The sequence below is a fragment of the Camponotus floridanus genome, unplaced genomic scaffold (assembly GCF_003227725.1).
Source record: "Camponotus floridanus strain SB8 unplaced genomic scaffold, Cflo_v7.5 scaffold265, whole genome shotgun sequence".
NCBI classification, from domain to species: Eukaryota; Metazoa; Arthropoda; class Insecta; order Hymenoptera; family Formicidae; genus Camponotus; species Camponotus floridanus.
The window spans coordinates 65,366-80,978 of NW_020229398.1; the positions used below are offsets into that span (position 1 = coordinate 65,366).

Sequence of the window (15,613 nt, forward strand, 5' to 3'; positions counted from 1 at the left end):
TTTTCTCTCTGTATACAATTAAAATAGATTTCTCTAATTTCTCATTTAATCAGTTTTAATTAATATTTCGCGCATTGTTGATTATTTACAAATTCTACATTTTCTATGTGTTTCATTAAAAAATGAACATTCTTCCTATTGCATTCTATTTCATTATTAAGTCTCATTTGTACAATATTATTTTGTATTATTATTATTTACATTACATCAGTTTATCTTTACATGATAAAAAGATAATTATCTTTAATATCTTACAAATAGTATATATAAATAAACACTTCATCAGCATGAACTGCTAGTGAATAATGTACCTCATATTTACGAAGTTTCTATATTTTATATTAGATATTTCATATATTACATAATAACTTGACAAATTAAATACTCAAATTTAAAATGTCATTAGAGCTACCAAAATTTTCATGCTCTGACTGTCTCGCATTGATATTATCCAATTATTGTTATATTAAGATTCGATAAAATTATTCTCTATAGAACACATTATTTTAATAATAATAATATTTGCTAATTTTATATTTCGATCATTCTTGCAATTGATGCAAGATTTGTATATGTTTGCCTATGCTTTAATATGTAATGTTTAACTAAACATTCCCATTCGATATTCACAAACATTTATATATATGTACGTGTATTATTATCACATTTATTAAAAACAGTTTTCTGAGCCGATATTGGGCCAATTCCTAATTAATCTCATTCTGTAAAAATGAGTATAGTATCACACTGTACACAAATATACAATATGCTCTTATACAATATACACGATGTACAATGTTCACAAAATAAATACTGGTAGAAGTCTCTGGAGTAAGTTGAGGAAGCTCTCTTCAACCATCTTCCACGGGATTGATGAAGAGCGCCGTTACGGCAAACAGTAAGAATACTAATCCACCAATAATGGTTACTAAAAATATCAAGAACATTGTAGCAAAATGTACATAATCTTCTCTCTCTAATATGTATTTTTAATATATATTACCTGTTCTTACTGATATCCTTTGAGCTATTATACGTCCCCCTAATACCGCTAAGCCAGTACAAAACGAATGACCTAATACTCCACCCAATATAACTCCGTAAACATCCTGAAAAAATGGTATCATCGTAATTAAAAATTAATTAAAAGACGCTAGATGTTACAGTAAAATCGCTGCAATGTACCTCTCTCGCCGCGAGGATTATGGTTGTCAACTGAGAACGATCGCCCCATTCCGCGAGAAAGGTAAGGGTGAATGCTTGGAGGAATATCCTGGATAGCAGCATGAACGCGCTGGTTTTAGTGGTTTTTCGTATTACTCCCGTCTCGGGATCCTGAACCAAAGTACTCGCCGTCTCCTTTTCGTACTGAAAATGATGACATTTCAAGATTATTTCAAGATTAATCTTTTGCAAACGATTCTGTGTATTCTTATATACTTAAAACATTGTTTACAGATTTACAAACAAGATGTTCTATCATTGTGGTCCACAATGATAGAAGTTCACACAAGTTTACCTCGTCGTCTCTTTTCCTCAGGTCAGACTGAACTTCTTCCAACTCTTCCTGCGCTTCTGATGGCGACATGTAATATCCGTCTCGTAACATTTTTAATCCAAATACAGCAAAGAGAAAAGTGGAAATGTAATATGTATATGCGCGGGGAATTATAGTAGCTGCATATCCAAACACCACTGAAAATAAATAATAGCTCGAAGTTCTCTGTGCAAGAATACTACAATTATATCTTTGACCAACATCTATTCAGAGAGATCTATTTAGAGTACAAGTAAGTTATATAATATTATTATTATTATAATAATAGAGAATATAATATTATTATTATAAATATATATAATATATTTATATTATATAATTTATATATTATATATTATATATTATATATTATATATTATATATTATTATATATTATATATTATTATATATTATATATTATTATATATTATATATTAATTTATATATATTATATATAATATTTATATATATAATTTATATTATTATTATATTATTATAAATAATAGAGATTATATTTTTGTAGACATTATAGAGATTAAATTTTTTAAAAATTTATATGTAGTAGAGCACTTTAGATTATATTAAAAAATAATCTCCATAAAATTATCAACTAACTCCTATTAATATAGTTAATGTATATGATACCTGACAGAATAGTCATTAGTGCAAGGGCACTTATCGCTCCAGCGAACACAGTCAATCTTGGATGTTTCATTGCCATTATAGCAGCAATGAAGAATGTTTTGTCACCTAACTCTGACACCACAATCACCGACAAAGATGCTACGAAGGCATGCAAAAAGCCTAATCTATCCTGCGGCTTCTCAGACACAAACTCTGGCAATTTCTAAAAAATTTTACAAGTTACAATAAGGAGTTGGATTTGAGTTATAATAAGGATTTGGATTTTTTTACAAAGAGTTTTCTTTACAATTGAAATACTTATATGTTAAGGTGTTTTTTCTTGAGAAATTTTTTTAAAGCGTTACAAAGATTTAGGTTTTAAGAGCACTCTTGGGAATCTCTTTTGAACGTTTTCCTTAAAATTCAGCAAGAATTAAACGCACCAAAATTATTCTCTAATGTTTTCCTTTGATTTAATAGAATTTCTTTTCAAAAATTAAGTTTTTCTGAAGAATTTTTCAAAGCATTAGAAGAATGTAGATTTCAAGAGCTCTCTTTTAACGTTTTCTTTAAAATTCAGCCAGAAGAATTAAACGCACCAAAAATCGATCTCTAATGTTTTCCTTTGAGTTTAATAAAATTTTTCAAGAACAAAGTTTTTTTTTTAATAAATTACAGCCAAAAGGATTTGAAAGATTATGGGGATAACTCACTGTCGACGTCGCGGCCAGTTCAAGTTTCTCATCATAACGAGGCTCGATTTCGCAGGAAACAACTGAGAGATAGAAAACGAAAATCAGGGAGCAAACGGAAATTAGGTGTTTCGCTCCCATCATGTAATACTTGACGATTCCTCCAACGCTTATTGCAGGTGACAAGCGTTGCGCGTGATAACCTCAAAAAAAAAACGGCCTCGATCCACATATCACGATCCACACACATACCACTATCGTTTCTCTTGCGATTCGTCCGTGAAAAGGTTAGATTAGGTTGCATTACCGCGTAAAGTGCCGTACGTTTCATTGGCTGGCCATAAACGGACACCCAATAAACGTAGACGTCAATATATATATATGATAAATCTATGATAAATCTATTTCTAAAGATTTCCTATGTACTTCGATTTCCTATGTACATCGAAATATACATTATATATATATGTTTATTTTATAAGAGGTGTATTTTTAAATTACACTCTCTTATATCAAATGGAGTAATTTTTTATTTATTTTTTTTTATTCCAAATGAAAGAGAGAAATTCTAAAATTATTATAAAAAATATATTATATTTGCGATAGAATTATTATAATATATAATAATATAAAAACAATTTAAAATAAAAGAATAATTTTGAGAAACATCAAGACTTCAACAGAATACTTGCCATTAATTCCTGACATCTCGATATATTAATAATTTATGATTAAAAAATGAAAGAGTATTTATAGATATCATTCATGCCAGAGGATGCATGTGTGTGTAAACACGATAATAAAAAATATCCTAAAATATTCGTGTTTCAAAAAAGAAATACAAAAAATTTAGATAAACTAAATTTAACGCGATTTTAATGAAACGTTGTTGCATCATTTTATGTTGGAAATATCATTTTGATGTTTAATAATAAATAAATATATAATGGAAAATATTTCTTCTAAATATTAATTAATTTAATTTTGTAATGTTTTATATTTTTAGATAAATAATTTATGAATTAACCTATATATAATATATCATGACGTCATAATATCTTTAAAGGCACGTGAGTTTTCGAATTTTTAATGATTAATATATATGTATTAAATATTATTTTGCATAATGCGTATTCGATATTTATATTAAAAGTTAAGAAAACAAATATATATATTTATATAATTTTTTATTTTTTTATGAATGATCCTATTTGTTATCGAATGTCAAATTTTTTTCGCGTATATATTTATATTGCCGCACATGCACGAAAAACCTAGTCTGCTGATAATATTTACGATAACAGTATTTATTAATATCTGTGAGAAGGTACGTGGAGGATGAAGGTGAAAAGGATATCAAGATTACAGGCCAAATTTAAAGAGATTTTAAGACATATTTTCTTACATTTTTTTAAAATATACGAAAATAATCATATTAATTCATAATAAGAATAATAAGATGTGATAAATTAATTTTTATCACATGGAAAAAATAATATATAATAATTTTAATTCTTTTACATATTCAAAAAAAAATTTACATTCAGAATTAATTTAGTTTCTTGATATTGCGCTTATTTATCGATGCAAAATTTGCGGGGCAAAATAAAATAAATTAGTTTAAAGACTAATTTGAAGGTACCATTGTAAACAAAACGCACAGAGATATTTCCCATTTTATTTTCACATTATTATACTTCATACTTCTTGAAATCCAAACACATCTATTTGTTATCTATCGACGAGAGAAATGATACATAATAAATATCCGCATTATATCCTAAAATTAACAAAATATTTTTCCTTTTTTCATTTTTGTTTATCTCCCTTGGTCTAGAGTTCTAGAATGTATGCAATTTATTTTTCTATTATTTTCATTTTCCTTTTTTTTCTTTTTTTTTTTAGAAGCTTCTCTTTCCTTCAAAGACATCTTTTTATAAATTTAAATGCAGTGTATCCGTCGTAACAACAACCAGCCTTAGCCAATAGTTTATCCATTATTATTATTATTATATTATTATTAATATTATTATTATTATTATTATTATTATTCGAGAAAGACGTTGCGAAGCGGATAAATTAAATGAACGACATAATTATATAAACTTTTACTGCACGCGTATATTGATTCTGAGATTAGCGAGAACATTAGAAGGAAATTAAAGACAAAAAAGGTGTGTATCAAGTAATTGTTCCCTTGCTATTAAAATAGCAATTTTTTTAACAAGGAATCCAAAGAAAAGGCAAGATCGCGTACCGCGTCCACTAAAAAATTCGATACTGATTATTCACACATTTCTCTATGAAATTGCGTTTAAAGAGAGCTAATAATGTCGGTTTAAAGATTCTCGAATATTTTGTCGTTTTACCTATATAGTTAAATTTACATCCGATTCTATACAATATAACATGTGTATTTGTATGTATGTGTGTGTGTATGTATCTGTGTAATAATGAACTAGAAAAGAGTAATCATCTCGTTAAAGATTTCCTACGCAAATTGAACTGTATTTTCTTCCTCGTAAAAATTTCAGTTATCAATATGCGGCTTCGCTTATTCTTTTTCTTCTTCTTTTCTATATTCGACGCTTTATAGTGTGTTGTGAGCTGATTGAAATAAAATATAGAGCAAAGAAAAAATAAATGTTAATTAGAAAACCGAATCCGAAGAACCTCCACAAAATAATAATCAATTATATCAGAAATAAGGAATCGATTTTATTTTTGCGGATATCAAAATAAATGAGAAATTTGCAATATAATTTTACGATCTACCCTAAATTTATTCAATTTATCCGTTGGTTTATATGTATTATATAATTTATTATATAATGTATTATATAATTAATAAGTTGTGATAAAATTAATTAAAAAAATAAACTTTTACATTATTTTTTTTATTTGCTTTGTTTTTCACAAATTAAAAGAAGACATCCTACAACTAAAATATTTTATAGAAAAATATAGAAATAGATCACTCATTCCGATGCTTATTTTGAATATGTGAATGAGAACAATTTTTTTGCGTCTCTGATACTATAATGTAGCACGTTTGTAACGACTGCTCAAGAAAACCCGGAGTCAAAAAGCTTGCCCTAATCTTATTCATTAAAACAAACCAAAAAATTCGACCCTGCACGCGTTTGCTACTTGAAATTACTACTACTAAGCGCTGGCGGTTAAGAAACGTTTTGCCGGACGCGGCAGAAAGAAGAAGAAAAAAACAAAAATATAGAGAAAGAAAGAGAGTGCCTCATACAGATGTTCATAGACGAGGATCGGCAGCGGTAACGTCTCCTCTGTGTTGTATTACATCGTCGTAAAATAGAAATTTGTAGAAATCACTAGATGTACGCCGGCTAAGTGTCTCAGTTAAGTAGACATCATCTGGCGCGATCGGAGGTTGAGCGGGCGAGTCAGGGCAGAGTGTAACGCACGTACGGCACCTCGACGTCGTTCCCGTCCTCGTCGTTGCAACATAACTCGAACACGAGTGCGCGCACGTGCGGCTCCAGCTTCTTCTTCGACACTTTCTTCACCACCTCCGACATGAGTAGTCCCATGCGCTCCTGACATTTGGACTTTGCCATGAAGAATGAATACAGCATGCAGATACCCTGCGACAGCATAGTCACCTCGAGATTGTGACGCTCCTTGAAGTAGTCGAGGAACTCCTTGAGCGTCAGTTCGCCCTTCACCTCGAAGCGATCCCACAGCGTCCACTCGACGTCGTAGTACTTGAGTTTAGGAGCAGCGATTGGTTCGCTGAAACCGAAGAACGGTAGTGCCAGGTTCACGAAGCCATTCTTATATAGGGATAAGTCGCGAACGCCCCGCGTTAGCTTGTACAGCTCCAGACAAACGAGACCGGCCACTACTGAGGTGGTAGTGGCAATTGCCGGGATAATTTTGCCGGCGATCAGTTTGCTCTTGTGTCGATCGGCCGGTGAAATTTTGTAATTGGTGGCGCGCAAATTTGATGACGCGACGATGAAGTCTATATGAAAGTTGGTGTCGTCGTCCTTCTCGAAATCCTGCGGATATATCGCCAGGCCGTTTAGTTCCTCAATTTTCGGCAATTCGTCCTGCAATTGCGCCAGTCGCTCGTGATCGATGTTACCGCTGCCATTTGACACTTGCACCTGCAAATAGAGTCGATCTCTCAGTCTCCTACCATTTCATTCTGTACAATATCGATTAAAAATTTCTCATTTCAACAGGGTTGGCATGTTTTAAACAATGTGTTTAAAACTGTTTCATTAAAAGTTATTTAAAACAGTGGACATTGTTTTAAACATTTTTGATTTAAACTGTTTTAAACTACTGTTTAGAAATGTTTAAAATATCGCAAATAAAATATATGATTATTTGAAAAAGAAATTGTAAAAAAAATCAAAAACAAATAAAAACTAATAGATGTGTATGTTGCAAAAAAGTTTTTGTTTTAGTTTTTTATCTATATTTATGTAACATATAGATATAAAAATATAAATAATAAAATAAAAATGATAAGATGGGTATTATTTTAGCAGAATATTTATCTTTGGATATTAAATAACAATCAATACAATAAAGATTACTTAGAAGATATTGACTGACTTTACATTTTACATTTTAGCATTTTAAATTAATAGTACATAACTCATAGCAAGTCAGTAGTTCTAAAAAAATAGTTCTAAAAAATAGAAAACCTCAATTCTTCTTCAAAAGAAGAATTGAGGTTGTCTATTTTTCTTTTATTTATAATTTATGTTGAAAGTTAAGCACGAGGTTACTTAATAAGAAAATAGGAAAAGAACCAAAGTATTATATATTAAATATTATTAACTAGAACTTTTTTTTTAGAAACTGACTTGCTATGAGTTATATACAATTAATTTAAAATGCTAAAATGCTAAAATGTAAAATGTAAAGTCAGTCAATATCTTCTAAGTAATCTTTATTGTATTGATTGTTATTTAATATCCAAAAATAAATATTCTGCTAAAATAATACCCATCTTATCATTTTTATTTTATTATTTATATTTTTAATGGCGTTGTCAATTTTGGCAACGTTATTTACAGTTTAACGTTAGCGAAAAATTTAAATATTTACACAGATCAAAGCTATTAAGTGTTTTTTGCTTGTTTAAAACATGCTTTTTTTGTTTAAAACATGTTTTTTTATTTTACTTAAAAACACAAATAAAACAAAAAACATTGTTCTAAAAAAACAATGTTTTTTGTTTAAAATAAAAAAAAAACAAGTTTTTTGCTAACCTTGCATTTCAATATACTACTTACACAAGATTTCAAAGATTTGCGAGAATTTTAAATAATACACTTGTATAAAAAATTAAAATTTTACCTGTTTGAAGAATGATTCGAAATATTATTTTTTACCTGTGAGTCCGTTTCAGCGATCTTAACGCCGGATTTAGGCGTAAATTCCGGTACTTTGACGGTGGCGAGAATTTCGGCAATCTCCTCTCTATCGCGATTAATAGGTATTCCGTAAACCTTGGCCTTGAGATTAGCAGCGGCGACAATATAATCCATATGTAAGGGATCGATGACATCGAACACCAACGGATCCGGGCAACGTTTCGGGCCGGACCAGAAAGGCTGACCGCTCGAGGTCACCTGATCAGGCGGGAAGTTGAACAGCAACTGGCGGATTTGATTGCTATATTGCTCCTGCCAATGACAACGAGCCCAAGCCACGCAATCGGCAAAGGTGTGCGGTTTCTCGTCCACCAAAGCCGTTTTAACAGACTCCAATACTTCAAGAGGCTGCACACCGGGCAGCTTGAGCGTCCGATCGACGAACTGTGGATCGCAGATGTACTGAGCTGCGTTCTCCGCCGATTGACGAAACAGCCCCTCGAAACTATCGCGGGCCCATTGCAAAGTGTGCTCGATGGCGTTGGGGAAGTTCTTCAGGGTGCAGATAGGAATGCTCTTCTCCGGAGGATCCTGCGACGAGCTGTACGATTCGGTCAAGAACGGCACAACCACTTGAGTATTGCCCTTGGTGCCGAGGGTGCCGGACTCGAGAAGGGGTTTACGATAGTACACGCAACGACGATCCATGTAAATGCGAGCGTTTACATTGTCGAGCGCGTTTGCCACGCCATCCAGCACCTCGAAGAAGTCGTCGTTGTAGATCTTCTCCGTTTCCGGACATACCCGATTCTCATGCGCGACCACATTCATGTTCGGGTTCATGCCTCTTATGACTCTGGCCGCGGTCGACGACTTGGATTGCTGCACATCCGACGGTCTGAACAGAAACTGTCGATTCAAATTGGACTTCTCGATCAGGTCCATATCAGTCACCGTGACACAACCATTTTCCGCGCCCACGCCGATCATCGCAAAATTTTTCAACAACTCGCAACCGATCGCGCCGGCACCAACCACAAAGTATTTCAAGTTGCCGAGCTTACGTTGGAATTTTTTGCCAAAAACAGCCACCTGAAAGAGAAACAGTGGAATTAATAATGATCGAGCAATTAAAATTTTATTTTATATATATATATATATATATATATATATATATATTATTATATAATTTATTATATAATTTTATTATACATTGTTTCAGACCACACGTACCACCCATTTAAAAATTAGAGAAGTGGTTATTTCAAAAAAGTAAAAACATTTTCTTTATAAATCGGGTGCGCTGTATCAAATGGTGATATTTTCAACTTCTGGTTCCGGCCGGAAATAGGCGATTCAGACCGGAAGTACATTTTTTAAAATGTAATCCCCTATTTTTCATTGCATATTCTTGTAGCTTACCTCGAGAGCTTTCCAAAACACTATAATAAATTATTTTTCTATGAAGCACTTTTCGAGTTATGAGGCTTGAAATCATTTCTTAATTTTACATAAACCATAAAATATCTTGTAAAATATTCATTTTTCGATTATCTTACATTGATACTTTTATGTACAAAATAATGAGAGGAATCAATTGGTGTAAAGAAAACCTACAGTTGTTTTTAAGAAAAAATATGGAATTGTTAATTGCAAATTAGATATTTTTTCTTAGACACAACTATGTGTTTTCTTTATACCAATTGATTCCTCTTATTATTTTGTACATAAAAGTATTAAGGTAAGGTAAGAAAAATGAATATTTTACAAGATATTTTATAGTTTATGTAAAATTAAGAAATGATTTCAAGCCTCATAATTCGAAAAGTACTTCATGAAAAAATAATTTATTATAGTGTTTTGGAAAGCTCTCGAGGTAAGCTACAAGAATATGCAATGAAAAATAGGGCGTTCCATTAAAAAAAAATGTACTTCCAGTCTGAATCACCTATTTCCAGCCGGAGCCAGAAATTAAAAATATCATCATTCGATAGAGCGCACCCGATTTATAAAGAAAATATTTTTACTTTTTTGAAATAACTACTTTTCTAGTTTTTAAATGGGTGGTCTGAAACATCCTGTATATATATATATATATATATATATATATATTATATTTATTTATTTATTTATTAATATTTAATGCTTTTTTGGTTTACAAACTTGTCTAACACTTAATTTTCTTTAAATTCTCTTTATGTGGATGTGAGAGAAGAGAGGATTTTAATTAAATATATTCCCTCCTTGTACTGTACCTGAGAGTCATAACGGTGCCCGCTGGGAGCGCATTCCTTCTCGGTGAGTTCCGAACAATCGGTGGGTAGACACTCGATGGCGTCAAAATACAACCATTGATATATGGGATGGAATTTACCGGAGCAAGCTTTCATGACTTCCTGAGCGACGATACCGCCGATCGTGGCGTTCATGGGGTTTAAATTGCCGGCAGATACCTTGGCGAACGTTCGCAACAGCTCACCATTGATCTCGGTATCGAAACCGTATTTATTCTTAACTTCTTCAGCGATGGCGATAAACTCGTCGGCATCTGCCTGATTCCATGATCGCGGCATCGCACGTTTATTGTCCCTGTACTGATGCAGCGCCAAGAAGGCCAGATGCAGTTGTTCCGGATAATCAAATTTGCCAAAGTCTGTGACGAGGAACTCGGGTTTCTTCAGGGCCACGTCCAACGGTGCGAAGCACAAGGTCTTGGGCATCTTGACTTGGGTTACAATACCACCACGCACGTACTCGGAGAACCTATTCCATTTGTTTGATTAGATCCTGATCGTGTATTTGTTAAATTGAAACAAGTACTATTAGAAATATTATTGTGATGATAAATTTGCAAGGAATAACGAACATATTTACATCTAAGCTCACACGTCTCACCTGGAAGTGTCGCCGATGCTGAACGTGTACGGCCCCAACACCTTGATCTTGATCGGCTCGCAACCGTTCAGTTCGATCATACCCTGCACCTCAGAGAACGTGACGTAGTCACCATCCTCCATCCCATGACGGGTGTCATCGAGACAAGTGACGACGCCCTCGCTGTCGCGGGAAATGCTGGCGACCATCGCGCTCACTGGTGGCTCGCCATTCGTGTCCACTACCGTGAAAGTGTCGCCGAAGTCGCAGAACACCTGGGAGAAGAGACCACGAGTGTCGGCGATGATGAGGGCGATTCCATTGGCGCGGGTGATCCGTGAGATGCGCAGCTGTTCGGCCAGCGACGTTTCCGTCAGCACCACGATCTTGAATTGCTGGAGGTACGCCTCGGTCAAGTCACCGGAGTAGTGGCGAGTAGGCACGTAGTTGTTGAGCTCCGACAGCCGCTGACAACACGCGGCCGCGCGATTCTTACCTGTCGAACAAGTTTCATTTTAACGTCATCCATTCTTTTGTTCCTTCCAGCCATTGTTCTAGCTTGGAGGAAACTAGAACAATTATAATAAATTAGCTTAGATTATAGTTAATTTATAAATATAAATATAAAAATATTATATAAATATTATTTATTATATTAAAATATAATATTATATAAATATTATATAAATAATGTATATAATATTATATAAATAGCTTGGAGGAAACTAGAACAATTATAATAAATTAGCTTAGATTATAGTTAAATATAAATTTATAAATATAAAAATATTATATAAATATTATATTATATAATATTATATATTAAAATGTAATATTATATAAATATTACATAAATAATGTATATAATATTATATAAATATATGTAGTAATTTTTATATACAAATATTTATATACATGTAATAATATTTTTATATAATAAATATTTATATATATAGTAATATTTATATAAATATAAAATTATACATAAATATAATATTATATCAAAATATAATATAGTAGCAGTAGTAATTTTAGTAATTTATATATAAATATATTTTTTATATATGAATATATATAAGTGATATAAATTTACCTTCGATTATGAATATTCCTTAATAAATATTTTTCATCTCAAAATTGATGACATTATAAATTATATAAATGTCTATAAATTATATGTACATGGCTTAGGTATTTCTTAATTCAAATTCAAATTTGTTTTGTCCTATATTTTATAGTAATATAGTTTCATATTAATTTAATGCACTTATTTAATGCATTTATTTATGTAACTGTCATTGATTTTGTTTGATGGATTTAATGTATAATGTTCAAAATATCTCTTTTATCATACATTTCACAGATATCTGTTAATTGAGACAAATAAAACAAAAAACATTTTATTAGATGGCTTAAGCAATATTTTGAAAGACAATCTTTTCATGATAACTTGCACTAATGCACGTACATTTTATGGCATTTTTAATGCAATTAGTGAAGATAATGGTAAGCTTTGATTAAATAGTATAATAGAATTAAAATTTGTTAAACAATGGTAATAAATGTGTGCCTTATCTCAAGTTAAATCTTATCGTCCTGGAGATTATCCTTCAGATTGCGCAGATTTATTATCAAGACTAGAACCAAGCTTCTGGTATCATTCTCATAAATTTCATTCGACAAGAGAACTTTGATTATTTTTGTATCAATCAGAAAAAAAAGTTCATGTACAATATTTTAGATTAAATCGAAATATTTATTTAGATAAAATTGTAAATTCTGTTTCTTTAACTATACGTCTCTAAATAATTTGTTATAATTTTTCCTCTTCCTCTTATTTTTTAAATACTAAAATACACTCTTGATTTACTTTGAATCATTAAAAATAGCCTTTCATTGCTACATCTTTTGAATTTATTAACTTATTAATTTGTATTTATTTATGAATCACTTGCTTATAATTAGAAATTTGGAGCAATTGGGAAATTCAATTTTTAATGCTAAATAGATGTATGAAAAAAATGTATCTTATATTCATTATGATTATTGTCGTGAATGTGTGATTTTTGCAGATCTGTAAAATTTCTTATATTTTGCATATCTCAACATTTTTTAATTCACTGAAATTGTAGCAATAAAGAATTTTTTTCTTTGAACTGTTATTTTTTTCTTTCTAGATTGAACTTCAATTTTAAAATACTGTTCAAAAAACTTATTATTCATACATTTTCTTCATGCGTAAGAAATATCATCATGTGCTTCAAATACTTAATATTAAGTTTAATTTATGTCAAATTTAAGTCTAATTTATGTCAAATTTATCATAAATCATCCACTTTTATATATATTATATAATATACAAAAGCCTGTGATATTATCTCATTGAAGTCCATCTTGAAAGTGAACCAGATAGAAGCGTACAATTAAAACAAGCTAATCTCTGGAATTTTTTTTTTTTTTTGAAATATGTATACATCTATTCTTTTTCGAATTTACTAACTTTCATTCCGAATGGTTTTTCTTCAACAATTTCATTCGACAAGAGAATTTTGATTATTTTTGTATCAATCAGAAAAAAAAGTTCCTGTACAATATTTTCGATACAATTGTAAACTCTGTTTTTTTAACTGTACTCTACATAATTTGTTATAATTTTTCCTTTTCTCATTATTTTTACAATTTACATAAAGTTTCTTAAAAAAAAAACATTTGAAACTTTTCACAGCCAATGTACTCAGACCATGAAAGCGCGCGCGCGCGTTTTTTTCGCTCGTCTCCTTTCCAATAATCCAAATAAAAATTCCTCGAAAAAGAATTGGAGACCGCGTATCAGACCATAAAAACGCGCGCGCGCCTTTTCCATCCTTCCATCTCACGTGTTTCCGAAACGACATGTACGACTGATTGGCGCGCGCGCCATCTCATTCCCTCACCCAGATCGTCCTCGGTGAGGTAGAACTGCGAGCCGAGCTCCTGCAGACTGCGCATGGCTTGGTGGTCGTGCAACGTGACGGACTTGACGCCGCCGAGGATGACGTTCTTGGCGATCTCGACGCCGAGGCCGCCGAGGCCGGACACGAGCACGTCCGAGGACGCCATGCGACGCATGGCGTCGTGCCCGAGGACGTAGAGCTGCCGCGAGTAGAGGCCCTCGTCGATCTCGGTCGGCGTCCGGCCGGCACCGCTCGAGGAAGCGGACCCGTCGGAGCCACCGCCGCCCCCGCCGCCACCGACCCCGCCCCCGCTGCTGCTATTCGAGCTGGAGTTGGAGCTCGTAGACCCGTTCTTCGCCATGTCTATGTCTATCTCCGCCACGTTCGTCGTTTTCGGCTCGTCGTCGGCTCCTCCCGTCGTGCTGGCAGCACCAACGCGTCGCTTCTTGGCTGGGGGATCAACGGAGCTCTCCACCACCTCAGCACTAGACATCGGAGGACTTCACGGACAGTCACGGAGACAGTGACGGATTACGTGCCGTCGATTGTTTCCCCTGATTATGCTCACTCTTTTCCTCTCTCACTCTCTCTCTCTCTCCCTCTTTCTCTCTCTCACCCTTCACCTCACAATCTCTCTCTCCCTCTCTCTCTCTCTCTCTCGCTCTTTCCCCGACCGCACGCGCGCGCGCGCGCGCACCCAGACACACGCGCACACGGCCCTCCGGACGACCTCGCGAATGCTGTACGACTCCGTACCCTCGACACCGACGGCGACGACGATACAATCAGCACGAGAAGTCTAGTGGACGTCGGGAATTACGGACGGACGCGCGCCGACCAACTTCGCTCACTGTCGCCCCTCCCCACCACTCCGCCCTCCTTCGCCCCGCCCCCTCCGCCGCCCGCGATCGTTTCTTCGGGTCCGTTCGGAGACGACCGTCTTTGTCCGTCTCCCTCGTCGGGTAGGATGATGAGATCCCCGGTCTCTATCACTCCGATGCCACCCTACGTCCGATCTGCCCCTCCGCCCTCGCGCGCTCTCATTCGCCGTCGATCGTCCGGATCTCGGGCCGATTTCCGTTCACGGGATTATTACGAGGTACGCGTGTATCTCGCGCTCGCGCTTCTCGCCAACCTCGAGCTGTCGCGATCTGATTGACTGTGATTGGACGCGTCACGAACGAGGGAGCTCGTAGAGAGAGATACGTCAGATTTTGGTCGTAGACTTGTCGAATTTGTAGATGGAGTACTCTGGATTCCTGACGAGCGCTGCCGTCGCGTCCCCGTGACGTCAGATACTTTCTTTGATTTTTGATTGGCTTACGTGGAATCGCTTTGGTATAATTCTTCTCGATAATATTTTGAAAATGTTTCGAGGTAACACTCGAAACAATTTTTATGATGATTAATAATAGCTTACCATGATTATCCCTTCCTTTTAGCCTATATCAGCAGCTAATGTCCGTCTATCTATTTTATATGTCTATGATTCGAATATTGAAAAATCTTTTAAATCCTTTGCACGTAATAAATTTTTAATTTTTAATGTAATCATAAATTTATAAAAAAAATATTGTTCATTATTTT

The 15,613-nt window shown here is 33.8% G+C and overlaps 2 protein-coding genes across 2 annotated transcripts; both read right to left on the reverse strand.

Annotated features, from left to right (window-relative positions):
* Positions 1-375: 375 nt before the first annotated feature.
* On the reverse strand, positions 376-3,127 carry LOC105258257 (transmembrane protein 165). The gene is made up of 6 exons (XM_011269409.3): positions 2,875-3,127; positions 2,183-2,384; positions 1,520-1,695; positions 1,186-1,368; positions 1,004-1,109; positions 376-928 (listed from the first exon to the last, which is right to left on the reverse strand). The coding sequence occupies exons 1-6, from the start codon at positions 2,995-2,997 to the stop codon at positions 852-854; spliced, it is 867 nt and encodes a 288-aa protein (XP_011267711.1). The 5' UTR covers positions 2,998-3,127; the 3' UTR covers positions 376-851.
* Positions 3,128-5,776: 2,649 nt separating this feature from the next.
* Positions 5,777-15,238, reverse strand: LOC105258256 (ubiquitin-like modifier-activating enzyme 1). Its single transcript, XM_011269407.3, has 5 exons — positions 14,027-15,238; positions 11,115-11,589; positions 10,475-10,982; positions 8,238-9,311; positions 5,777-6,995 (listed from the first exon to the last, which is right to left on the reverse strand). Exons 1-5 carry the CDS (start codon positions 14,517-14,519, stop codon positions 6,270-6,272), a joined length of 3,276 nt encoding a protein of 1,091 aa, XP_011267709.2. The 5' UTR covers positions 14,520-15,238; the 3' UTR covers positions 5,777-6,269.
* Between the last annotated feature and the right edge of the window lie 375 nt (positions 15,239-15,613).